The sequence below is a fragment of the Catharus ustulatus genome, chromosome 15 (genome assembly GCF_009819885.2).
Source record: "Catharus ustulatus isolate bCatUst1 chromosome 15, bCatUst1.pri.v2, whole genome shotgun sequence".
Classification (NCBI taxonomy): domain Eukaryota; kingdom Metazoa; phylum Chordata; class Aves; order Passeriformes; family Turdidae; genus Catharus; species Catharus ustulatus.
The window spans coordinates 17,708,375-17,733,306 of NC_046235.1; the positions used below are offsets into that span (position 1 = coordinate 17,708,375).

At 55.3% G+C, this 24,932-nt stretch overlaps 3 protein-coding genes and 1 long non-coding RNA gene across 5 annotated transcripts; 2 read left to right on the forward strand and 2 right to left on the reverse strand.

Annotated features, from left to right (window-relative positions):
- Window positions 1-211: 211 nt before the first annotated feature.
- GRPEL2 (GrpE like 2, mitochondrial) lies at window positions 212-11,193 on the forward strand. Its single transcript, XM_033073365.1, has 4 exons — window positions 212-305; window positions 4,248-4,416; window positions 5,436-5,517; window positions 7,409-11,193. The coding sequence occupies exons 1-4, from the start codon at window positions 238-240 to the stop codon at window positions 7,762-7,764; spliced, it is 675 nt and encodes a 224-aa protein (XP_032929256.1). The 5' UTR covers window positions 212-237; the 3' UTR covers window positions 7,765-11,193.
- Window positions 10,676-12,918, reverse strand: LOC117003433. Of its 2 annotated transcripts, none has more exons than XR_004419513.1 (2): window positions 12,353-12,918; window positions 10,676-11,796 (listed from the first exon to the last, which is right to left on the reverse strand). It is a non-coding gene; the product is annotated as an uncharacterized LOC117003433 (long non-coding RNA). The 2 variants fall into 2 exon arrangements; XR_004419512.1 differs by having other exon boundaries at window positions 12,138-12,918.
- An 890-nt stretch (window positions 12,919-13,808) lies between these two features.
- Window positions 13,809-16,472, forward strand: PCYOX1L (prenylcysteine oxidase 1 like). Its single transcript, XM_033073064.2, has 5 exons — window positions 13,809-14,027; window positions 14,452-14,626; window positions 14,700-14,911; window positions 15,000-15,140; window positions 15,662-16,472. The coding sequence occupies exons 1-5, from the start codon at window positions 14,003-14,005 to the stop codon at window positions 16,318-16,320; spliced, it is 1,212 nt and encodes a 403-aa protein (XP_032928955.1). The 5' UTR covers window positions 13,809-14,002; the 3' UTR covers window positions 16,321-16,472.
- Window positions 16,473-16,913: 441 nt separating this feature from the next.
- Window positions 16,914-19,503, reverse strand: IL17B (interleukin 17B). Its single transcript, XM_033073319.1, has 3 exons — window positions 18,902-19,503; window positions 17,818-18,104; window positions 16,914-17,706 (listed from the first exon to the last, which is right to left on the reverse strand). Exons 1-3 carry the CDS (start codon window positions 18,920-18,922, stop codon window positions 17,448-17,450), a joined length of 567 nt encoding a protein of 188 aa, XP_032929210.1. The 5' UTR covers window positions 18,923-19,503; the 3' UTR covers window positions 16,914-17,447.
- Between the last annotated feature and the right edge of the window lie 5,429 nt (window positions 19,504-24,932).

The window sequence follows — 24,932 nt, forward strand, 5'->3', positions numbered from 1 at the left end:
TGGGAGTTGTAGTTCCGCTCTGACTCGGGCTCATCGCCGCCTTCCCCTCCCGCGCTCAGCCCGCTCGCGGGGCAGTGTGGGAGTTGTAGTTCCGCTCTGACTCGGGCTCATCGCCGCCGTCCCCTCCCGCGCTCAGCCCGCTCGCGGGGCAGTGTGGGAGTTGTAGTTCCGCGCTGCCGCGGGCTCATCGCCGCTGCCGCCGCCTCCTCGCCGCTCCCGGCCGGTCCACGCGGGGCCATGGCCACCCGCTCCCTGCGGCGCCTCGGGGCCCTGCTGCCCGCGGCCGGTAAAGCGGGCCCAGGCAGGTACGTGGGTGGGTGGGACCGGGCCGGGCTGGGGGGACAGGGGTGGCCCGGAGCCGCGGGGGTGTCGGGGACAGACGTGGCAGCGCCGCGGGGCCGGGCCCGGGCGGGCGCTGCGCTGGGAGCGGATGCAGAGCCAGAGCCGGACCCCAACCACGATCCTGGCTGGGATCTGGACCCCGAATCCGAACCCACAGACAGACCCCGAACTAAATCCACAGCCAGATCCAGACCCTGAAACCAAAGCCAGATCCATACCTGAACCCACAGCCAGATCCTGAACCCAGATCCAGACCCCCAACCCAAACCCAGATCCAGATCCAGACCCTGAACCCACAGCCAGACCCAGATCCTGAACCCAGATCCAGACCCCCAACCCAAACCCACGTCCAGATCCAGACCCTGAACCCAGATCCAGATCCTGAACCCACAGCCAGATCCAGACCCTAAACCCAGATCCAGACCCCATTCCCACAGCCAGACCCCAAAGCTGAACCTACAGCCAGACCCAGACCCCGAATCCTATCCCACAGCCAGACCCCAAAGCTGAACCCACAGCCAGACCCCAAATCTGAACCCACAGCCAGATCCAGACCCTAAACCCAGATCCAGACCCCATTCCCACAGCCAGACCCCAAATCTGAACCCACAGCCAGACCCTGACCCCAATCCTACAGCCAGACCCCAAATCTGAACCCACAGCCAGACCCTGAACCCAAATCTGAACCCACAGCCAGACCCTGAACCCAAATCTGAACCCACAGCCAGACCCTGAACCCAAATCTGAACTCACAGCCAGACCGTGACCCCAAATCTGAACCCACAGCCAGACCCTGACCCCAATCCCACAGCCAGACCCCAGCCCCACCACTCTCCATCCTCTCCCCCAAAACCCCACACTGCCGTCTCCGCTCCTCACAATCACCCCTGGCAACAAAGCTCTTTTTTTTTCGTAGAAAATTGATTTTTTTGGGGCGTAAACTAATATTCATTTTTAAGGCAAAGCTTTTCCGTGTTCGATAAGTCGCGTTGGGAGGTGGTTTCCTGCCACTGTGGGTGGGTTCTGTGTCTCACCCATTTATTCATTAATTATGGGTTTAATGTGCTGCTCGGGTTTTCTTTGGTGCTGAGGCAGCACAGGTGCTATCAGTGTGTTTTGGGTGGTGGCAGGAAGAGAATCCATTTAATTGTGTCAATATTTAGACAGAGGAACAGTGTCCACTCACTTTACATCATGGAATATGGCTTAGAGAAGAGAAATCCATGAAGGTGCTTTGGTTATTTGAGTGAAGTGTGGGCAGGTAAAAAGAAAAAAAGCCAAAATGCCTGTTAATTTTTTTTTTTTTGTCTCAAAGAGAAACACCACCAAAAGATTATTTAAGTGTAATATAATATATCTGCAGCACATCATAGAAGCAGCTGTGATTGGGACTAAATGTTGGGAAATTCTCCCCATTATGTGGGTGTGCTTTGCTCCCCTAAAAAAGGTGCAGTGAGTCTTTCACTGTCTTCCTGTCCCTCCTTTGGATATTCTGGAAGAGCTTTAGACCATTTTTGCATCCCAGAGCTGCCCCAGTACTCGAGGTGAGGCAGAACAGAGTGGGACATTCCCTCCTTGCACTGGATTTTCCCCGGAGTCACTCCCTGATGAATCTGCACGGAGGAATTGGCAGTGATTGGATTTCCTCCCAAAGCAGGCTCATCAGAGCTGGGAGCAGTGCAGATGTTGTGTCTCAGCACTCCAGTGCTTTGTCCTGCTGGTTTGGGATTGTTCCAGAAGGGTGGGGAAGGACCCCTGCAGTTAGAACTGATTGTCACTTTTTTGGGTGCTGCAGAAAGAACTGATACCCTTGTACCTCTGACCACAAACCCCCTCTCACCACTGAAATACTAATCTTGAAGGACAATTGGCTTAAGCCATATGGCTGCAGTCAGCTTCTCTGCTCTTCCTTATCCCTTTGGCTTCTTGTGACATTTGTAAATCTTTCTGTGACACCGACTTGTGTGACCCCTTCACACACACCCCACGACTTGCACGTGTCTGTCACTTCAGGATGTGTCAGCTTCCTCCCGTGGGATCCATGCCTATTTTTAGGGTAGCTGTGATCAAACCAGCCTTCAGAAGATGGAGCCCAGCCTGGAAATAGCTCCTGCCACTTGCTGGGGAGGATTCCTTTCATCCTGCAGGAAGGAGTCAATCGAGCGGCATTTTCAACCCTGCAAAGAATTCCCTTTGGAGTCTGGCTGTGATTTCTTGGCCATAACTTTTCCAGGCAGCAGGTGACAGCCAGGGCATGTCCCTGCACTCTGGGATTTGGGATTTGGGTTTAGAGGCTGCAGAGAGGAGTCCATGCAGGCAGCTCCCTGCTCCACGTAGGCAGCTGGGGCTGGCTCCTCCATGCCCCTCTCCCACGCAAAACACACCCATCCCTGCCCTGTAACCACTGCAGGGGGAAATACCTCACCAGCTTTGGCTGCTTGGGTGCAGAGGAGTTCACTAAGCCTATTTTTAAAACAGTTTCACCTCTGAGGGGCCCATTGAGATTTCTCAGCTGCGTTTCAGGTTCTTTGGTTCATCTGTGGCATGGCTGATTTCCCTCCCTGCAGCTCTTGGAAATGAAATGTGAGAGGATAAAGGATAAAGCTTGGAGCTGGTGCTTTCCATGGACATTTTTATGTGCAAAGAAAGCCTCACTGATTTTTTTTGAAGGCTTGGTGAAGGGGTCCTGCTCTGTCCTCTCCTCTAGTTTAATTTACTTTTAAAGTGCTGTTAAAAGGAATGTGACAGGAATCATTCAAGATGGGGTCTTGTGCACCAAACAGCAGCCAGGGATGAAATGTGGGGCTTTATTTTTCTATTTTGGCATTCCTGGAACCCAGATGGTTCTTTAAAGATTATTCTGAGTAACATCCTAGTAGAGAAAGCACTTTCAGGTTTGTATTTGGCACATAATTTGGAGTGATTGACATACAGATGATGTTTTAAGTACCCACTTAATAAAAACTGCACATGCAAATGTCCTCAGGTGGGGAAAGGAAGTTTGTCATTAGTCTGTGGGACATTTAGCAACCTGGTATTAAGGATCTGAATTTAAATGAGGAAACATCTGGGCTGCTAAACACAGCGTGGGAGGAGATGCCTGGTGGTCTTTGTCTTGAGCTGGGCTTTGAGGGTTGAGCCAGTCTGAACCACCCCAGGGACACCTCCCTGCCCCACATCTCATTATTATTATTATTATTGCACAGAGGGGATGGAAAACTTTGCATGAAGGGGGTGTTGAAAGCTTTGCTCAGAGTAAGAGCTCAGGTATTCCCAAAAAAGGAGAATACATCCTTCCTTGGTAGGTGTGTGCTGAAATGGCTCCTGCATGGAGCTGGTTTGGAAGTAAATTCTGTTTTGTTCTGCAGATTTCTTCCTGGTGTAAGGTGTGAGAGGGAGGTGGAGCTGAGGCTGGCAGGAATGAGCCCTGTCTAGGTTGGTTTGTAAAAGCAAGGAGGAGGGAGAATAAAACACAATCAGAGCATCACAGAATTATTTATGTTGGAAAAGAGCAGGGAGGTGGTGGAAGTGTCCAGGGAATGACTGGATGTGGCACTCAGGGCTCTGGGCTGGTGACAAGGTGGGGATTTGGCACAGGTTGGACTTGGTGGTCTTGAAGGTATTTTCCAACCTCATTTATTTGTGTTTCTGTGAAAATCTGACTCTTTTCAAGGTATACCAAAGAAGTGGTGTAAAGTCTCTGTGTGCCATGTCAGTCTAAAATAAAATAATTTTAAACCATCTCTTTGTGTTTCTTTGCTGATTGTCTTATGTTTTCTGGAAAGAGCTAAAACTGTGTCTAGAATCCTGTGTTCCCCTTTTAAGAGAGCCTGCTTTTAATAATGACATAATCTTGAATTCTCATTGACCCTGAAGTTAACTCAGCTTTGTTTCTTTGTCCCTAGCTTGCATTTCAGAGGGTCCCCCTGTGCCTTCAGCACTGCAGCTCAGCAGAGAAGTACAGGAGACGAGTGTGGCCCAGAGGAGCCCAGTGAGGAGCCCAAGCACCCCCTCTCTGACTGTGCCTTGGAGCACAAAGCCATCAAATTGGAGGAGCAAGTCCGAGATTTAACTGTGAGTGTGCTGGATGCCTTTGCTTCAGTCCCCTTGGCTTGGTCTGGTTTTCAGCCCTGTGACACACACAGAGCTCCAGAGCAGCTGTGCCCTGAGTGGGAGAGGGTGAAATTGCACCCTGCCTTCCCCAGAACACCATCTGAGAGCAGTGCCAGCAGCAGGGCACTGATGTGTGATCCTGGCTGTGTGGAAAAGCTGTGTGCTGGAGCTGCTCACTTCTCTCACAGCCTTGTGCTGATTAGTGTCACATGTTGGCACAGAATTGTGGAATATCCTGAATTTCCACAGCATCATCCAGTGCAGCTCCTGGCCCTGCACAGCCCCAAAATCCCATCCTGGGCATCCCTGCAGTGTCCAAACTCTCCTGGAGCTCTGGCATTCCCTGGGGAGCCTGAGCAGTGGGAAGAACCTTTCCCAAAATCCACCCTGAGCCTCCCTGGCAGCTCCAGCCCTTCCCTGTCCCTGTCACAGAGGTTGGAGCCGCAGACCCCAAGGAGTCTCCCCTGCACAATCCCAGTGCCCTCAGCTGCTCCTCCAGGCCTTTCACCATCCTCATGCCCCTCCTTTGGGCACTCCTAAATGGCTTTATGTCACACTGCATCCAGATTATCCAAGAAGGGAAGTGCCCATGTGCTGGAAATCAGCTTCTGTGTTGAAGAACACACGTGACTGAGGTGGGGATTAAATTCCTCAGCACTGGGGCTGTTCTGGAGATAATCACCCTGAGAATCCTGCACTGAGTGAGAAATCAGCTGTCACAGGGCTGCCTGCTGGAGAAAGGAGGATCTCAGCAGCAGCCTGACAGTGCCTGTTCAGGAATTTTTCAGTGCCCAGAGTATTTTTAGCTTTCCTTGGGTCTTCTGAGGGAGTTGCAGTTTTTGGTTCATCAGTAGGACTTGGCTTTGTATGAAAATGCAGGAGCCAAGCACTTCTTCTCTTTTTAAAGCTTTTCTGAGGGGTTTGCAGTGTGAGGAAAGGGATTTTGCTCCTGCTCTGATGAGTCCCCTCTGTGCTTGCAGGAGCGGTACCGGAAAGCTTTGGCAGATTCCGAGAACGTCCGCAGGAGAACACAGAAGTTTGTGGAAGATGCCAAACTCTTTGGTGAGCAGAAGAGCTGTGTTTGCTGCACTGGCCTGCCTGCCTCAGCAGAAAATGTTGACCAGCAGCTTTTCTGTCTCCCTGTCCTGCCCTGCCTCATTTATTTTAAAGCTTGTTATGATGTTTGGCCTGGACTCTTGATATCTGAGCTTAATCACTATTTTTTCTCTGTGTCCAGCTGTGTCCTCTCCTATCAGGTTTTCAGAATCACAGAATTGTGACTTTTTTTTTTTTTAGTAGTCCCAGTGCAGCTGAGTTTAGTTCTGCTGACTTGGTTGAAAATGCAGGCTGTGCTGTGTGCTGAGGATTGGCTCTGGCAGGGTGTATTTTATACTCAGCTGTGTCATCAGGTTGTGATCTCCTTTGCTACATTAACAGCATCCTCTGCCTCAGTTCATTGGAGGTAGATGCAGCCTGGGGCAGTAGTTGTCAATCTCTAGATTAGATGTTTAAAACCCCTAAAAGAAATATTTTACCATCAGTGAAACGAGCTGGATTTGTTGCTTTGGCAGCAGAAACAGGTGAAGGGGGAAGAAAATGCTGTTCAGGCATTGCACTGTGCCAGAACCATCTCTGAGAATGAAAAAATGTTTTTGTCCTTAATGCATGAATCTCAAGAGATTTATTGGTAGTTAATTCTAGCAGCCTTGAAATTAGAGCTGCTGTATTTTCTTACCTTCCACCCAATGGCTGCTGAGATTGGGGATAATCAACAACAGGATGATTGATTTTGAGAGGGTTTTTTGAGCTCTTGGGATTTGATAAGTAGCATGAAGAAAAAATAAATTCTTTGTTAGAAATCGCTCACAGAGACTTGGAGATCTGTAGATAAGAGGAAAATCTGAAAGGAGGTCACAGCAAAGTTAGTCTCTTTTGCCAACTGATGAGAGGTAAGACAAGAGGAAACAGCCTCAAGTTATGCCAGGGGAGGTTTAGATTGGATTTTAGGAGAAATTTCTTCGCTGAGAGTGTTGCCAAGCACTGGCACAGGGAAAAGGTGGGGACACCATCCCTGGAGGTGTTGAAGACTCAGTGACACAGTTTAGTGGTGGCCTTGGCAGTGCTGACTTGATGATCTAAAGGTCTTGAGCAGCCTGAATGATTCTGATTCTGTGAAAGGAGTGGTGATTGCTGAGCTTCTCTCTGCTCCTTTGCTGCATCTCCTTGCTCTGCCTTTGTTCTGTGCCTGTTCGCATGTACAGCTGCAGACAGCACCTGACTATTGCCTCATTTTCTCTGTTTCCCTAATGTGTCATTCCAGTCAGGGAGTTATGACATTCATGGAACTGAGGGAGGCTGCTTTTCCTGGAATTTCTGCCCTGTACAAGAAAGCACTGCTGGAAATGCAGCCAATCCAACCCTGTTTTTCTAATGACAAAACCTGCCTGGCTTTTCATGACCAACCCAGGGACCACTGTGGTCCAGTCCTTCCACAATGGTTTAAGCTGTGAATAAATTGGGGATTTTGTACTTTTGAATAGCCATGCATTGTTTTTGCTTCCCCCCATTGTGTTTGTTCCCTGTGGAGTGGGCATTTGTGTGACAAAATTATGTCAGTGGGACTGGGAGCAGGGGGTGTGGAGCAGAGTCCTGAATGACAAATCTGAGTTGCAAAAAACTGCTTGCAGTGAGACATTAATGCCCTGCTTTGTCAGGAATGACAATTATACATATGTTCATGGTGTGGATGTGCATTTCCTGCATATATCTTGGTTTGGGGAGTCTTTAGATTACTCTTAATGCTGAAGCTTTGTTTCCTGGAATCATCCTGCTCTTGCTAAATTGACTTCAAATCAATGAGCAGCTTTAAAGCTGCCTTCAAACCACTGTGACTTTGTCCTTGCTACTGGAGCTCTGGATGTTCTGCAAGCTGTCCTTCCTTCCCTTGCTGCAGGGATCCAGAGTTTCTGCAGGGACCTGGTGGAGGTTGCAGACATCCTGGAGAAGACAACCGAGAGCGCCGCGGTCCAGGCGGAGCCCAGCGATCCCAACCCCACCCTGAAGAAAATCTACGAGGGCCTCTCCCTCATCGAGGCCAAGCTGCAGAGCGTCTTTGCCAAGCATGGCCTGCACAAGATGAACCCTGTTGGTGGCAGGTATGACCCCTACGACCACGAGATCATCTGCCACGTGCCAGCCGAGGGCATGCAGCCCGGCACGGTGGCGCTGGTCACGCAGGACGGATACAAACTGCACGGCCGCACCATCAGGCACGCGCTGGTCGGCGTGGCCGTGGAGGCACAGGAGTGATGTGGCTTCAGCTGCTCCAGCTGGGGCCTTCCTGAGCTGGGGACACTCACAGCTGTATGTGTTTATTTATTTATTGAGCTGGGTTCGTGTGGTGTGACGGTTTCGGCGTCGCCGTTCGTTCTGAGGTACTTGTGTGTTTAATGATCCTAAACGGAGGCTGTGGAGGAGTAGCAGGAGTGCTGCTGGCTGTCAGAAATTTGTGGGGCTGTAGCACCTTTCTCTGCTTATTTCTCCATGGGGAAGATGTTATTTCTCTGTATGGGGAAGAGAGGAAAGAAAGGGAAATTCTCTTCTTGTCTCTCTGTTCCATCTCTGAGGGAGACTCTGCAGTGGCCTCCAGGAACTTCTCTGCCTCACTTCCCACGGCTGAATTAAGGGACTGTAATAACACTGACCTACCTCACAGGGATGTGGTGAGGCTTTTCATGTGCAAAGTACTGGGAAAAGTCCAGAGGGATGGAAGAATATTATTATCACCTGGATTTGATGTCATCCCCTGTCCCCAGACCCTCGGATGGGGTGAAGATGATCACTTGAAATGACATTTAGGGGCAGCTTTTTCTTACATTGCTTCAGGAAAACAATCTGGAATTCATGGAATCTCTGTCGTACTAGAGTTGAATAGAGATGAGACTTCAAAAAGAACTCAGTTGTTAGGTCACACTAATGTTAATATTCCTTCTCCAGGTAAAATTCCAGCTTAACTCTTGGTTCCCAGAAACAGGGAATGGTGATTTGTGGTGGAGCCACAAAACTGTCCTACATCTCTTAATCTCCAGCCTAAATGTATGTTTTAGAGGAGAGCAATTTCTCTTCCCTGGTGGGTATTTGTGCAGCTTTCAAGCATGATAAACTGTGTGCTCTTTATTGCAGCTGCTGGCAAAATGGAGCTGTGCCCTTAAGCAGGAAATCTGGACTGTTCTGTTTTCTCAGCTCTCCAGTAGAGATGCTCACATTACACCAACTTCCAATACACATTCTGATCCTACTTCCAAAGATCCTGGTAAATATTAAACCTTTTGGGTTTTGATGCAAGGAGAAAAAAAATCTCTGCTCCAAAGTCTCAAGTGCCCTTGAAGCAATTTTAGCAGCAGTGACAAGAAAGCAAGAGAAGCAGAAGGCTGAGGAAGTGAAAGCTGACCTCAAGCTGTCCTCCTGGTTGGAGGCATGTTGTTGTCACAGCACATATGTATTTCCCACTGGCCCTATTGCCTGGGAGTTCATTTATCTCAGCTGAAAGGATGCAGTCACTGAGGAGAATTTAGAATTTAGAATCAGAATTTAACCCTTTGCAGAGCAGCAATGACAGAAGAACAGATACAGCCACAAAACCAGGAATGGTTGCTTTTCAGGTTGTTTCTTACTAATTGGTTCATTCCTTCCTTTTTACTTTCTGGAACCTGACAAATGCACTTCCAAAAATGCTTTACTTAGAGTGGATGCCATCTCTGGTTTGGAAGAAAATTTATTCTTCTCCCATTCCTTTGCAGGCTTCAGCTGAAAAACCCTTTTGTGGTAGACTTCAAGATTGTCACAGCCTTTAATATTACCTGTGGGGAGACTGTGTACAGTTAGTGGCTTGGCATCCCAGAAATTTAAGGAATCTGCACATTTATAACCTGCTCCATGTAATTTTTTTAGTGGCAGCTGTGGTGTGAGTCTAGTAATCCTTTTTGGAGCGTGGGTTTCTGCCTCTGCAGTAGGTTCTGTGGGAGGTACTGGAGATTTCAGCCCTGAAAGAGCACTTCTGGCAGCTTTAGATGATGGGAAAATCTCTTGTTCAGTGTCTTTTATTATTGTGTTTTTGGAAGTCTCAGAGATAAACAGGACTTTTATTCATTTGTGCTGAGCAGGTCACCAGGGTACGCTGTTTCTCCAGAGAAGAATGGTTAAAATATGAAATGTGGCACTACAAATCTGACTGCTCTTCCTCAAAAGTGAGGAACCCTGTCCTCAGCTGGAAGGAGCAGTGGGGTCCCTGCTGCCTCTTCAGCCCCTGCTGGATCAGCTGAGCCTTGCAGTGTGAGGGGAGAGCTGGGAACCAACTTTGAAAGTGGAACTTTAGTTGTAAGGAACCCAACAGAAGCACAGGTATTTTACACAACAGTCAGTGAGGCTGCAGCTGGGTGTGAGCAGGAGTGATGGGATCCAAATCCTCTTTATTAAACTCACCCATGGAGCCACTGGACTGTGAAAAAAATGTTAGAGCCCCTCAGTCCAACTTGGGTTTGCCATGCCTGTCTCCTCAACCAGTACTGACCCACTTCTGCCTTAAGGAAATTCCCTGAAATGCACTCCAGACCTTCTGTCTGTACTGAGGTGATTTCTTCAGCTTTGTGTCTGGGCTCTGCTCTCACTGAGCTCTGCAGTGTGGCTGCAGCAGCAACCTGAGGGATGCAGTTCCTGTGTAGTCCTCCCCACCCTCACAGAGGCCCTGTTTAATTTGGGCCAAGTTCTTTTCCCAGTCAAACCTACAAAATTTCTACAGGATCCTGTCAGATTTAATGATTCCTGTGAAATGGAACCAGTGCTGGGAGACTCTTTCACAGATGTTACCAAAGAGATAAATCCTGTAGCTGTTGTTTGTCCCAGTTTCTGCTTCCTCTGAAAGGTGAAGTGAAAATGAAATAACCAAACCTGGATTCCATCACAGAATCCAGATTTCCCAGGTACATTTTGATTCTCTTGCCTTTCAAGCACACTTTATGATGGTTTTTTTTTTGTCCTGGATGAGATTGTAGAAGGATGAGTTGAATTTCTCCTTGGTTCTTGCTGCCTTTTTTGCCCTGTTTCTGTAAACCTGCAGGGAGGGGACTGACCCCTCTGCAGTCACTCTCTGCAGTGAGTGTTTAATAAAACAGAAATCCATGAACAGGGCAGAGGAGAGGAAGTGTCTTGTACTTTTTAGCCATTTCCACACCTGGACAAGTCTCCAGTGGCACTGTCATGAGCGTGGCAAGATCTGAACTCTCACCAGGAGCAGTGCAGAATGAAATGGATGTTGCTTTGTGAACCTTCACTCCCCACTGCTTCAGCAGCAGAGCTTCTGTTGGAAGAGCTGTGATCACTCAACAGCTCTTAGTAGTCCCTTAATTAAAAAATAAAAAATATTTAAGTTTTATATTGTGAATACTGTAGTATTTTTTTATTTTAAAACTCGAGGTGTTTTGATATTGCAAAGTCAAATGAACAAAGTGTTGCTAATCTCCATAAATCTGAGGCCATTTAGGTGGGGGGGAAATGTGTAAATATTGTAATTTTTGTGTGTTTCTGTGCTCTCTGTTTACCCAAAGGCTCTGGCTGTATGAAAGACAGAGATGTGTGGGAGCAGTGCAAGGAATTGACGACAACATTTGAATTGATGTTGGAAATTTCCTTTAGATGTCCAGATACTGTCCATTTGCTAATAAAACTGAAGAATTGCAGTGACTTCTTTTGCCTTTTTCCCTGCCCCAAACTGCTGCTCATTCCAACTCCAGCCAGCTGGGACTTCACATTGGAAGGTTTCTTGCTGTTCCTGATCCCATTGTCTGTGAAAAGGCCACAGCAGCATTTGGCTGAACATTTTATTAACCCAGCTTTAGGAGGAAATGCACACACACAGGGCTGGTGTCAGTGATTCCTGCACTGATCACTGCCCAGGTGTGTCAGTCCATGGGATTTCCACACCTTCTGCTCTGTCTGCTCCTGGATGACTGTGGAAATGTTTTCTGCCAGCCTCTGGTGGTGGGTGGTTCAGCAGAACTCTGCCAGCAGCTGAAACGTGGATATCTGGGTTCATCTTTGTTTGATTCTGCTGCCTGTTTGTGCTGTGCAGCACTGCAGTTAGGAGTGGGTTAATTTACAGCGTGCATTCACAGGCAGCCTGTGATTTCAGGGATTTGTGAGAGAATAGATGAGGCTTTCTCTGTAAGGGTGTGTTTGTAACACATTTCACTCTCTGCAAAAATAGCCGGGCCTCCATTTCTACTTTTGCCATGTGTGGGTGGGCCTTGTTCTCCCAGAGCTCTGGATGCCCCTGGGCACTTCTCCCTGCAATAAAAAGCATTTGCAAAAGACCATTCACAAATAGCCTTTATGAGGGTGAGATCAATATTTCCTAAAGCTCTGCCAGCAAAGCCAGCCACGATGCAGGGGTGATGCAGGGACTTTTCCTCATCCTGCTGAAATGCAGGGGCATTGTTTGGTGTAACCACCCCAGCCCAGGAAATCCTGCTGCTGCATTAGGCAATTTCTGGCTCCGCTGGTTTTTCTTTGCGGCAACAAAGTGAGAGTTGGGAGTTCTCAAACGGAGCTTGGGGCAGAGCATTTTGCTTATGGCATGATATTCCAGAATTTCTGCAAGCTGGGTGGGGATTGGGAGCAGTGCTGACCTGCCTGGGAGCCCTGCTGTGTGCACAGCAGATTTCTCGTCGCCCACAGCCCTGAGGAAATCAGGCTGGTTAAGTAAGAGCTTGTTAAAAGCTGCAAAGATATTCGTGTGCTGTGTTCTGAGCTGCTCGGGATCAAAACCCCAAATCCCCATCCCGGTGGGATCCTACCCGTTGTGAGAGGGAGCTGAGCAAGGGTAATTTTTGTCTGTGCCCACCCCAAATATTCACACTTGAGGTTCAGGGCTGTACGTGCTCGCCGTGCAGGAAGTCTGGAGTGGAAAGGAAGGGGCCTGTGCTTGCTTGTGTTGTGTTTCCCGGAGACAAAGTTCAAGTGGTGAATTCTCAAACAAAATTCCGTCCCTTGGTAAGGAGCCAGCCCTGCGCTGGAGCAGGCTCCGGCTCTGTAATTACACGTCCAACCTGTTCGAGAATTTTTTTGCTCAGCCTTTGTAACCCGAGCAGCAGCGGGCTCCCGTGGGATGCCCTTGGCACAAACCTCTCGCTGTCAGGCACCTTGTTTTGCCCAGGGCAGAAAGTCCGAGACGGAAAGCTCGAAACGCGCTTGCTGCTGCAGGAGGCAGGCAGGACCCAGCCTGTTCCTCTGAGCATCGCACGGAAAACGCGCTGGGGCAGCGGGAGCGCGGGGCTACCGGGGAGCTGCGGCTGCATCGTGTGAGCGGGATGCTGGCAGGATATCGCTGATATCGCTGATATCGCGGGGGTTCCTCCATCCCCAGCCCCGCTGTTCCTCCTCCCCCGGCCGTGCGGGGCTCGGGGCGGGGCGGGGGGCGCGGAGGCCGAGCCTGCGGGAGGGGCGGGCCGGGGCGGGCGCTGCCGGCCCCGCTCTGCTCGCCATGGCCCCGCCGCCCTCGGTGCTGCCGCTGCCGCTGCCGCTGCCGCTGCTGCCGGCCCTGGCCGCGCTCCTGGCCGCGCTCCCGGCCGCGCCCGCCGCCCGCGCCGCGCCGCGCTCCATCGGTACGCGGGGGATGGAACGGGAGGGACGGAGTGGGGTGGGCATCCAGGAGCCAGCGGAGAGGGCCGGCAGCACCGGGCCGCCTGTCTGCCCCGCCGGGGCCGGCACAGAGCGTTCCGCACCCCTGCGCGGCGGAGGGGCTGCATTCCTGCATCCCCATGCCTGCATCCCATCCCCGCATCCCCATCCCCACATCCCCATTCCTGCATCCCCATCCCCACATCCCATCCCCGCATCCCATCCCTGCATCCCCATCCCTGCATCCCCATCCCTGCATCCCCATCCCCACATCCCCATCCCCACATCCCATCCCTGCATCCCCATTCCTGCATCCCCATCCCTGCATCCCATCCTTGCATCCCCATCCCTGCATCCCCATCCCCACATCCCCATCCCCACATCCCATCCCTGCATCCCCATTCCTGCATCCCCATCCCTGCATCCCATCCTTGCATCCCCATTCATGCATCCCCATCCCCACATCCTATCCCCACATCCCATCCCCGCATCCCCATCCCCACATCCCATCCCTGCATCCCCAACCCCGCATCCCCATCCCCGCATCCCATCAATGCATCCCCATTCCTGCATCCCCATTCCTGCATCCCCATTCCTGCATCCCCATCCCCGCATCCCCATCCCCGCTCATCCCTCCTGGCAGGCGGCTCCCGGGCTCTGCTGACCCGGCCTCTCGCCGCTCTCGCCCGCAGCCGTGGTGGGCGCCGGGCTGGGGGGCTCGGCCGCCGCGTATTTCCTGCAGCAGCACTTCGGGCCGCAGGTGCAGCTGGACGTGTACGAGGCGGCGAGCGTGGGCGGGCGCCTGGCCACCGTCACTGTCAACAAGCAGCAGTATGAGAGCCGGGGAGCCTCCATCCACGCCCTCAGCCTCCACATGCAGGACTTTGTCAAGATCCTGGGTGAGACTGGGCGTCCCAAGGGACTGGGCACCCCCGGGCTCTGTGCTTGGGGTGGTGGGGGAGGGTTTCTGCCAGCCCTCCTTGGCACTCCAGGCATGTGGTCATCTCCTTGTTGTCCCTACACTCCTGCCCTGTTGTGCCTTGGAGAGAGAAAGGGATGGGGTGGTCGCCATCAGGGGGTCCTGGTGGAATTAATGTTGAGGGTTGTTCACAAACTCTTCCCAGTCTGTCCCAGTGGACAGCAGCAGCAGCTCCATGAGACACCCATGGTGTGGCTGGGAACCCATGCCTTGGGTCTCTCATTCCTCATGCTCCTCCATGAACATCTTTGCCCATTTTCCTGCTGGGACATGACCAGTGCTGGCCTTTCCCAGTAGCCAGCTAGCCCCAGGAGGGACAGCCACACGTGCCTGTGTTCCTGCAGGCCTCAAGCACCGGCGGGAGGTGGCCGGGAAAAGCGCCATCTTCAGCGGGGAGCACTTTGTCCTGGAGGAGACCGACTGGTACCTGCTCAACCTCTTCCGCCTCTGGTGGCACTATGGCATCAGCTTCCTGCGCCTGCAGATGTGGGTGGAGGAGGTGATGGAGAAGTTCATGAGGTAGGAGCACCCTCGGGGCTGGGGGGGTGGCACTGAGGTGTCACCTGGTGCCACCTGCCGCTGTCCCCTCCAGGATCTACAAGTACCAGGCACACGGCTACGCCTTCTCCAGCCTGGAGGAGCTGCTGCGCTCGCTGGGGGGTGAGGCCTTTGTGAACATGACCCAGCGCTCGGTGGCCGAGTCCCTGCTGGAGGTCGGTGTCACCCAGCGCTTCGTGGACGACGTCATCGCCGCCGTGCTGCGCTCCAGCTACGGCCAGTCCGTGCTGGTGCCCGCCTTTGCAGGTGAAGCCACCTCCTCCTGCTGTGGGACACTCCTCGGTGTCCCCTCTGCGGCCAGGCTGTGGAGCCACCCTCATCTTCCTCTCTGCAGGGGCCATGTCGCTGGCGGGAGCCCAGGGCAGCACCTGGGCGGTGGAAGGAGGGAACAAGCTGGTGTGTTCGGGTCTGCTGAAGCTCACCAAAGCCAATGTCATCTCAGCCAGGGTGACGGGCATCTCCCTGCACAGCTCGGGTGAGCCTGGGCACGGCTGTGGCTCTGGGTGCACCAGGATGGGAGGTTGGTGGTGCCAGCATGGGAATGTTGAGGCTGGAGGGCATCCTGGTCCTGGTGAGGCATTTAGGGGAGGGCTTGAGGGTCTGTCCTTCTCCCTTTGGCTAATCCTGGCACCCTGCAGCATCATCCTCAGCCCCCAGATTGCCCTCCCTCCCTCCTGAGGTCCATCAGGTTCTCCTGTGGCACCAGCCTTGCTGCAGGCTCGCTCTCCCTTCCACCATAGCAGAAGAATATCTGGGGCCTGGGATGTGGATTGTGTTCTCCCAGTCCTCTTTCCCCCCACTAGGCTGGAAACATTTCCCCAGAGTCTTAATGAAGCCTTTTTAGCACCCTAAGGCATCAGTAATTCATCCATAACCATCAGATGCTGTGGTGTGTGCTGGAAAAGCAGGGGATGGAGGTCAGGTTGGAAGAGAGAAGGACAGGGCAGCACCAGCTGGGATCAGGGCCGCTCCTCACTGTCCCCTGTCTGTTTTCAGAGGGGAGAGCCCTGTACCAGGTCCACTACGAGAGCTCTGAAGGCCAGGGCTCGGCTTTCTACGACCTGGTGGTGGTGACAACTCCGCTGCACCCCAGCAGGAGCAACTTCACCTTCGAGAACTTCGACCCCCCCATCGCCGACCTCCCCGGAGCCTTCCATCCCTCCGTCACCTCGGTGGTGCACGGCTACCTCAACTCCTCCTACTTTGGCTTCCCTGACCCCAAGCTGTTCCCATTCACCAGCATCCTCACCACCGACACCCCCGACCTCTTCTTCCACGCCATGGACAACATCTGCCCCGTCAACATCTCGGCGGCGTTCCGGCGCAAGCAGCCGCAGGAGGCGGCGGTGTGGCGAGTCCTGTCCCAGCAGCCGCTGGACAAGCAGCAGCTCAAGACCCTTTTCAGGTCCTACTACTCGGTGCAGGTGGCAGAGTGGCAGACGTACCCCCGCTACGATGCCGCCAAGGCCCTGCCGCCCATCGTGCTCCACGAGAATCTCTTCTACCTCAGCGGCGTGGAGTGGGTGGCCAGCTCCATGGAGATGGTGGCGGTGGCTGCCAAAAATGTGGCCCTGCTGGCCTACAACCGCTGGCATCAGGAGCTGGAGAAGATCGACCAGAAGGACTTGATGCACAAGGTGAAGACGGAGCTGTGACGCCCGTGAGGGGTGGTGGGCCAGGAGCTTTGGTGTGGGGTAGCCTAGGGGAGTATTTATTGCCTTGAGGAGGCCAAGGGGGCTGGGGGACAAGGGACAGGCTGTGTGCCATGACTTGAAGGCCTTCAGGAATACGCTTCCTGCCCACTGTTGCTGTGTCTGCTGTGTGCCTCAGTTTCCCTGTTCCCTCACCCCAGGCTCAACTGGAAAGGAGCCTGTGCCTTCTCCTCAAAAAGGGTCACTGTGTTTGGGAGGGATCTTGGGGGGCTTGCAGGGGTGAGGCTGGCTGGCATTGGCAGCAGATGGGACCCCCTGAGCTTCCCAGTTCCCACCAGTCTCTCCAGGCTTTGTCCTGGGGAATTCACAGGTGGGGCTGGAGATCCCACAGCCTCCCCTGTGCCTGGAGCCCAACCCTGCTCCTGTGCCCCAGGGATGCAGGAAGGGCTGTCCCAGGTCCTGCCAGCTGCTCTGTGTTTCTGGAGGTGTCCAGGCTTGTGTTTGGGGGATAGAAGAGCCTCAGTGGGAGAAGCTGGGCAGGGCAGAGGGGCAGCATGAGGGGCCAAGGCAGGGGAAGCTCAGACCAGGGCCAGCAATGCGCTTTATTGAGACCTCAGAAGCTGCCCAAACCAGCTCACCCCGCTCCTTGGACTGCCCAGCCTGGCACAGAGGAACTTGTGGGAGGGCTGGGGAGGACTGGGAAGGACTGGGAAGGACAGGAGGGCTGGGTGTTGCTGGGGCTGTTGCAGCGATGGAGCAAACAAAGGGAAGTGGGGACTTTGGGAAGGGCAGGAGGGCTGGTCCTCATCCTCATCCTCATCCTCATCCTCATCCTCATCCTGCCCAGCCAGAAGCACCATGGGCAGCTGGCTCCCTCTCCCCCAGCCCACAGCTGAGCTCCTCCCTGGGGGCTGGGGGCAGTCAATATCTGGCACTGGGTGACCCCAAGGCAGCTGCTGGGGCTGAGGCTGATGGATCTGCAGGGGAATTTTGAGGAGTTCTTGCCCAGGGACCTCCCCTCACCCTGATGCCCAGCCAGGTGGCCTCTCCCAAAGGGCTGGGCGAGCTGGGGAAGCAAGAGCAAGCTGGTTAGATGCCCGCAGGGAGCTGCAGGGGGTAGCTTGGCAGCCTCAGAAGATGCAGGTGCAGCCCACAGCGATGGTCTCCATCACCATCTGGTATTTCTTGTGGCACTTCTTCTTGCCCGAGGGCCTGTGGGCCGGCTCGGGCGGGCCCGGGCAGAGCAGGCGGCGCACGGGCAGGCGGCTGTAGATGGGAATGCTGGCCATGGTGCGATCCTCCTGCATGGTGAACGGGTTGATGCAGCCAGTGCAGAGGCACCGGGCCTCAGGGAGGTCTGCTGGGATCCGTGTGGCATCGTGGTTTATCCTGGAGGAGAAGGAAAGCAGGACAAGGCTGGAGGAGGGATGGTGGTGGGGGCAGTGGGGGAGGTGGGTTCTGCATCACAACCTCCAGCCCCTGTGCTGGCCCCAGGCTCACCTGTAGGCCCAGGGGGACAGGCTCCTCCTGTTGGACCTCCAGAGCCTCAGGTTCACCTGGCACTTGGTGTCCCCCGGCTCGGAGCCGTTCCGCAGCTGGCGCACCATGTCCTGGATGCTGTGCTCAAACTCTGCCATGCTGCTGTAGGGGTCATCTGGGGCCCAGGCCAGGGCAGGGGGGGCTGTGGGTGGCCGTGCTGGGCCCCTTCTCCTGCCCTTGGCTGCCTTGCTCTGGTCCTTGGCCTCGGGAACCGGGACCATGGCGAAGGTGAAGATGCAGAGGAGGAGCTGAGGAGGAAGGAGGATGGTGAGTGGCTGCAGGACTGGCATGGAAGGGGAGCTCTCTGTCCTCCCAGGGGTCACCAGGTGATGGCAGGACCACGTTGGGTTGGAGCTGGCACACTCAGTGTCCAAAGGCAGTGCTGCCTGCAGGTGAGAAACACCTGAGGCAGTTTGCAGGCAGGGTGGGCACACGGTCGTGATGAGCTGATGTGTCTCTGCCCCTCACCCTGCTCACAGCTGGCAGTTTGTGCTGCCCAAAGTGTCCCTGCCTGAGCTGTGCCTGGTCCCCTCCCTGCCCAGCTGTGTGCTGGGCTGTACCTGGGCAGCCTCTGCTTTAAAAGGAGCCTTACAGAGATGAGACAGTCAAGAATGGGATCTTTATCCAAACGCTTCTCTCCCTCCCTCTGTGCTCTGAGGACAGAGAGAAAAGATGGTTTTTTCCTTCCCTTCTCCCTCCAGCCTCACCGGGGCGAGCAGCCCTGTGCTGCCACTCGGCATGCTGCCCAGCAGAGAACAAAGTTGCTTTCTGTAGTCCTGCTCCCTGCTTTTCACATCCCTGCAGTGGCCCAGGCAGCCCCAGCCCCTGCCCGTGGGTGTGCAGTGCCCTGGGGCACGGAGGGCTCGTCCAGGGCTGTTCTCCCCGGCCGGAGCCGGACTGTCCAGCTGGCCTGGCGTGGCTTTGCTCCCATCCTCACCCTGGCAGGCCACAGCGGGCACCTCCAAAGCAAACAACCCCAGGTAAACAACATGCAAATAATTCTATTAGAGAAGGAAAACGAGGAGCAAGCCGGGGAGGCACCTACCAGGTTAGGAGCCCTCTCCATGGCCGCGGAGCTGTGCCGGCCTCTGTCCTGCAGTGTGGCCCGTCCCTGCAAGCCAGGCAGCTAAAAAGGGAAAGCCCCAGCCCCTGGCTGTGCCCCAGAGGTGTGTCCGGTCCCCAAGGTGCCAGGGAGCCTCGGAGCAGACAGGGCAGGGGGCCAGTGTGGTCTGGGACTTGGCCACTCGTCGCCGCCCCGGGCGCTGGCTCTGCTGGCGGTGGCGACTGTGGTCAGTGGCGAGTCCCCTCTGGAGCAGGCAGCCCTGAGGGGCTCTCTTGGCAATAACAGCTCTGGGGAGGAGGTTTGGGCTCTGTTGGTGTCACCAGCACGGTCACAGCCCTGACAGGGCTGGAAGGACACGGCTGCTGGGCTGGCAGAGCAGGGGCTCACAGGAGGAGCAGGGGTGGCTGTGTCCTGCAAGGTGAGCAGGTAACCTGGGCTGAGAGCCCCCTGTCACCTGTGTGCCACCAGCAGCAGCAGGTCTGCTGTCCCCAGGAGCCCCCAGACCCTTCTGCCCAGCAGTGAGGTGATGGTATCCCTGTACCCCTGGTCTGTCTGTCCCCAAACCCTTCCCCTGCTGCTGTCCTCCAGCTCCTGCCATGGGGACACAGCAGCTGTGCCCACAGCTGGCCGTGGCTCTGCTGGGTGCTGGTGGGTGCTGCTCTGTCCCCCCGGAGCTGAGGGAAACTGAGGCACGGCAGTGCTGGCTGTAATTCCCCGTCCAGGGGACAGGGGCTGGCACTGCACCGTACTCTGGGCTGTCGCTGTCCCTGCGGTCAAGCGCCACGCGATGGTGCTGTCCGCCACCCGACCGCTCCCAGCCCTCCGTGCTTCCCATCCGCATCCCTCCTCCTCTCCATCCATCCATCCCTCCGCGCATCCCTCCGGTCCCAGCCCTCCCTGCATCCCTCCGCCCCTGCATCCCTCCCTCCGCCCCTCCATCCCTGCATCCCTCCGCCCCTCCATCTCTCCCTGCATCCATCCCTCCGTGCATCCCTCCGCCCCTCCATCTCTCCCTGCATCCATCCCTCCGTGCATCCCTCCGCCCCTCCATCTCTCCCTGCATCCATCCCTCCGTGCATCCCTCCGCCCCTCCATCCCGCCCTCCATCCCTCCCTGCATCCCTGCCTGCATCCCTCCGCCCCTCCATGCCTCCTTCCATCCCTCCCTCCATCCCTCCCTCCGCCCCTCCATCCCTCCCTGCATCTCTCCACCCCTCCATCCCTCCGCCCCTCCATCCCTCCCTGCATCCCCTCCCTCCATCCCTCTCCCCTCCCCTCCAGCCCCAGCCTCAGGCTGATGCCCGGCGCTGTTCCCGACGCTCCCGGGCAGCAGGCTCTGCCCTGCTCCTTTGCTGGCAGCGCTGGATGTTTCCCTTCTCCTCCCGCCTCACTGTGCATCCCCAGGGATTTGAAGGCCCTTGTCGGGCAAAGGGAAATTTCCACCTCCTTTTCCCAGTCCGTGAGCTGTGCCTTTAGAAAACCCCATAAATAGGATAAAGGTCTGTGCAGCCCCAACTCGCGCTGTCCCCCTCCTGCTGCCAGCCCTGGGATGCAGCAGGGAACAGCCTGGCTGCTCCCAGCCCAAGCTGACATCCCCAAGGACAGCCCCAGCACAGCTTTCAGCGCCTTTGCTGTCCCCTTGGCTGAGATCTGAGCACCGAGTGTCGCGTTTGTCACCTCAGGACCTGCCAGAGGAGCCCTGCAACCACCTGCCTGTGCTCCAGGTGTATGGCAGCACCCAGCCTTTGGCCACCAGCGTATTTTGGGGTGCTGAGCCAACCCTGCCTGCACCCAGCGAGTTCACCCCCTGTTGTGGCACCCCAGAAGGGCTGGTGGCAGCCCCGGGGCGCCTGCGAGCGCCGCGGCCGCCTGCGTTGTGTCAGCGCTCGGCAATGCTGTTTACACATGAGAGAGGCGCAGAGGCATCTGTGCCGGCAGCCAATTACCCAGTTTTGATCTTTTTTGGTGAAAAGGAAACCAGGCCTTTTCAGACATGGCCAAATTTGATAAGCTGGGGGAGGAGGGGGTGGGTGAGGGAGGATTTTCCCCACCGGCCTCGCCCGAGGGAAGGGGCTGGGATGGGGAGGCTGGGTCATGGCCAGGAGGGCTCTGTGTGCCTGTCCTGGCTGCTGTGCCATCCCTGAGCGAGCAGGGAGTGCTGGGGTTGGAGTGCTGGGTGCTCTCCTGGGTGGGGGTTACCCGGAGGGGAGAGGAGAGGCGCTCTCAGGTTTTGTACGTGCTCATCTCTGCTGCTGCCACTCTGCCATGGGAAATTTGGGTGGAGAGCAGGGCCTGGAGATGGAGAAAGGGATCCAAATGGGGCAGGAGAGGCTGTGAAGAACAGCTCCAGCTGCCCTGAGTAAATCCAGGTGCTTATTTACCAGATAACCCTCACAGAACCTACCCCAGGCCAGGAGATGCAGGGCATTGGTGTCATGCCATGCTTGTGCTTGGCAGCAGGGATGTGCTGGCCACACCACGGGCACTGCAGCTGAGGGAACAGGGGGAAGTCAGGCCACAGTTCCATGCTGGCAGAAAACAGCTTGGTGCAGTTTCCCACAAGCAGGAATGTCCTGTAGGGGTGGGAGCTGCTGGTGTGGGGTCTGCAGTCCCCTCCCTCTGCACTGGGCAATGGGCAGCATCACTGCTGGTGCCACTCTGCAGGGCATGGCCACTTCTCTGGGCACCAGGCTGCTCCAGAACCCGGCTCCTCATGGGGTTTGTGAGGCTCCAGCACACCTGAGCACACACCCAGCCCGAGCCAGACAGGCGGGTCTGGCAGGAGGCTCCAGCACGGCCTCATCCCTATCTCTGTGTGAGCAACATTTTCCACTCATCAAAGGAAAGCTCCAGCGAGCTGTCCCGGCCAGAGCCAGCTCTGTGCTGCAGCAGGAGGAGGGTCAGGCCTGGGGGCCTCCCATGTCCCCCCAAAACCCCCCTGGCAGGTAGTGCTGGCCCAGCCACAGCACGGAGCTCACATCCTTATTTGCACAACGGCTCCAGAGACACCCGAGCCAAAAAGGCTTATTTTAAGCTTGCTGGAAAAAGAACATTGTTTGGTGGGAATTAAAACTCCCCACTCTCAAAAAAGGGAAAAACAAAAAGTGCTTAATTCTGCCGGCTCCTGCCATTGCATAAACACAGAGACACGGCACGGCTGGACGGGGAGGTCAGGAATTTGTTGCTGGCACCGAGCAGGATGGGTGCTGTGGGACAAGGACTCATCCTCTTCTGTGTCCCCATTGTCCCCAAAGCCCTCATCCAGGCAGGATGGCTTTTCCCGAGGGATGGAAGGGGCATTGCCCCACTGTGGTGCCGGGGTGCGGCGGGCAGGAGGGGTGACCACGCTGGCAGCCCGAGGTGTCTCTGCATCACTGCACAATTTTATTTACACAGCCCTAATCCACAATTTTATTTACACAGCCCTAATCCACAATTTTATTTACACAGCCCTAACCCAGCTCTCCCAGCGGCTCCTCTGCCTCCCCGGGCGGGAGCTGGGCGATGCTGTAAATCACTCCCTCTGCATTGCACACGGCAGATACAGATTTGGAACAGATTTGGGGCAGATTTTGGCGTCGGGAGGCAGAGCTGAGCCGGGCTGTCCTCTGAGGCTGGGGGACAGGAGGCTCGGGGGGACCGGAGCAGGGGAAGATGCGCGTCCGGCACATCCTGCGCGGCCCCTCCGGCTCATCCATCACCGCCCGGCGTTTACAGCACTGCTGCTGCTGCTTACACGATCCAGACACACAGGTTCCTCCTGTCCCGCTCCTCTCGTGCCTTTTGTTTTCTTTTTGCCTCCTGCTGCTGGAGACAGAGCACCTGATGGAAAAAGCCTGTTCTGGAAGCAGCCGCTTCCTTCCGTCCCTGCCTGGGCCGGTGCTGGTGTCCCGTGTCTGGTCCCTGCTGGTGGCACTGGGGGACAGCTGGAGGGGCACCCTGGTCCCAGCAAGCCCCTGTGGGTCAGTCAGGTCCCATAGGACAGAGGGGGACAGAAACACAATCTCCTCAAGGCTGGGAGGCTGCAGGGATCATTGAGGCCCTACCCGGCTATGGGTCCCCTCATCGTACCTGGCCACATGCCCTGCTCCCTCCTGTGCTTGCCCTCTGACCTTTTCCAGCCTTTTGAGCTCCTGGCCTCAGCCTGTCCTGGCTGTGCCCCCCTGCCCAGCAGCACAGAGCATGGGTGGGCAATGCTGGCTTTCCAAATAATTCAGTTTTCCTTCCCGTGAGGGTTTGGAGGGGTGGTTTCATTCTGTGCAGGATTGGCAGTCCTGCCGGGGTGCCCTCTGCACCTGGGTGTCCTTCAGCCCCGTGTGGGACACATGGAGCAGCCTGGAGCCATCCCCACCACCTTCCCTGCCAGGCCTGGGGGCTGGAGGATGCTCCCAGGGACATGCTGCCAGGGCAGCAGTGCCCTCTGGCTCTGTGAGGAGAAAGCCTTTTGTTTGAAGGGCTTTGGTGGCTTTTTCTTGTGGGCAGGAGTCCAAGTTCCCAGTTCTCAGGGCAAGGCGGAGGGCGGAGGTAAATGGAAAGCTCAGCAGTGGCTCTGATGTTTGTCCTGGAAGGCTGTGATCAAGCCAAGCTTCTGTCCATGTCCCTGGGCAAGGGATCCCATGCAGGGACCCCCAAACCGCTCGGGAATCACCACCAGGTGGGAGCTAGTGAGAAATCAGAGCAGACAATCCCCTGCCCTGCTCCCCATTCCCTGCTCCTGTGTGCTGCAGTCCAGGGAGGGAAGGGATTTACAGGGCAGCCCTGGCCAGTCCTGAAGGTCACCTTCAGAGCTGCTCCAGCCCAGCTCTGCCATTAATCACTGTCCTGCCCTGCAAGGGGTGAGGGAGGCAGGGGCTGTAATAATATACGAGCTGAGAAATGCCCTGCTGCCCTCCAGCAGCCCCCTTTGATGTTGGGCAGCAGATGAAAAGGTTCTAAATTTGGTGCGTTTGGACGTTCACAGGGCTTGTAGGAGAAGGGTTTCTCTTACCATGTCCCAGGCTCTCTAGGGAAGGTGGGAGCAGCCCAGGGGCTCCCTTTTCCATCCCTGCCCTGTGGCATCACCCCCCAGCCAGTGCTCCCCTCCCCACCTGCCTGGGACAGAGCTGTCACTGCCCACTTGACCCCTGCCCTTACACCCAGGCAGAGAGGCTGGAGGTCAGTGAGAGGTGGGAAAAAATGTCACTTTTGTGGAGATACTGAAACCGAATCTGTGGTGAGGAAGGATGGCTGGGCAGCATCTCGGTGAAGGAGTAACAAAAACAAACCCGCGCCAAGGAATCCTGCTTTGCCCCAAATGTTTTTCTTATGGAGTTGTAATAAGACAAGAGCTGTAAAGATAGTAACCTCCTAAACATTACCTTATTAAGGCTTCTCAGAAACCACAGGGCACGACCCCTCTGGGTCATGGAACAAGAGCGCAGCATCCAGCGAACAAACAGAGGCTAACGTTACATTTTTCACTTCATTTAGGGAACCTGGTTTCTAATTATAGTGTTTGTTTAATGGCAGCCCTTGGTTGTGCCTCACTCAAAGCCAGCCCCCCGAGAGCAGAGGCAGAGGGGAGTGAGAGGGCTGGGAGATCTCCCTGCTGGCTCCCAGGGTGTGGGATGGGGATGAAATTGGGGACAGCGATGGGTTTGGGGACTGGAAGCCGTGAGGGAGGGTCTGTGCCCAGGGAGAGCCCCAGCGTGTCCTGGGGACATCCCACAGGTGCTGTCCCAGCTCAGTGCACCAAGGTCTGCAGCAGGGGAAGGGGATGTCCTGCCCTGGGCTGTGCTCTGTGCAGTTCCCATCACAGTTCTGTGAGCCTGGGCTCATCTCTGCCCTGGTGACAGCGGGCAGATCTGCTGGGAGCTCAGCAAAACCAAGGCTTGTGCAGCCAGGGCCACTGCATCTCCCTGTGTGCAGCAATTCAAAAAAGGATTGGTTATTTTTTTCCCAAGCAGTCCCTGGGAAGTGCTTCATAGCCCTGGCCAGGTACCTTGCTGGTGGCTCTGGCTCCTGAGAGGCCACCA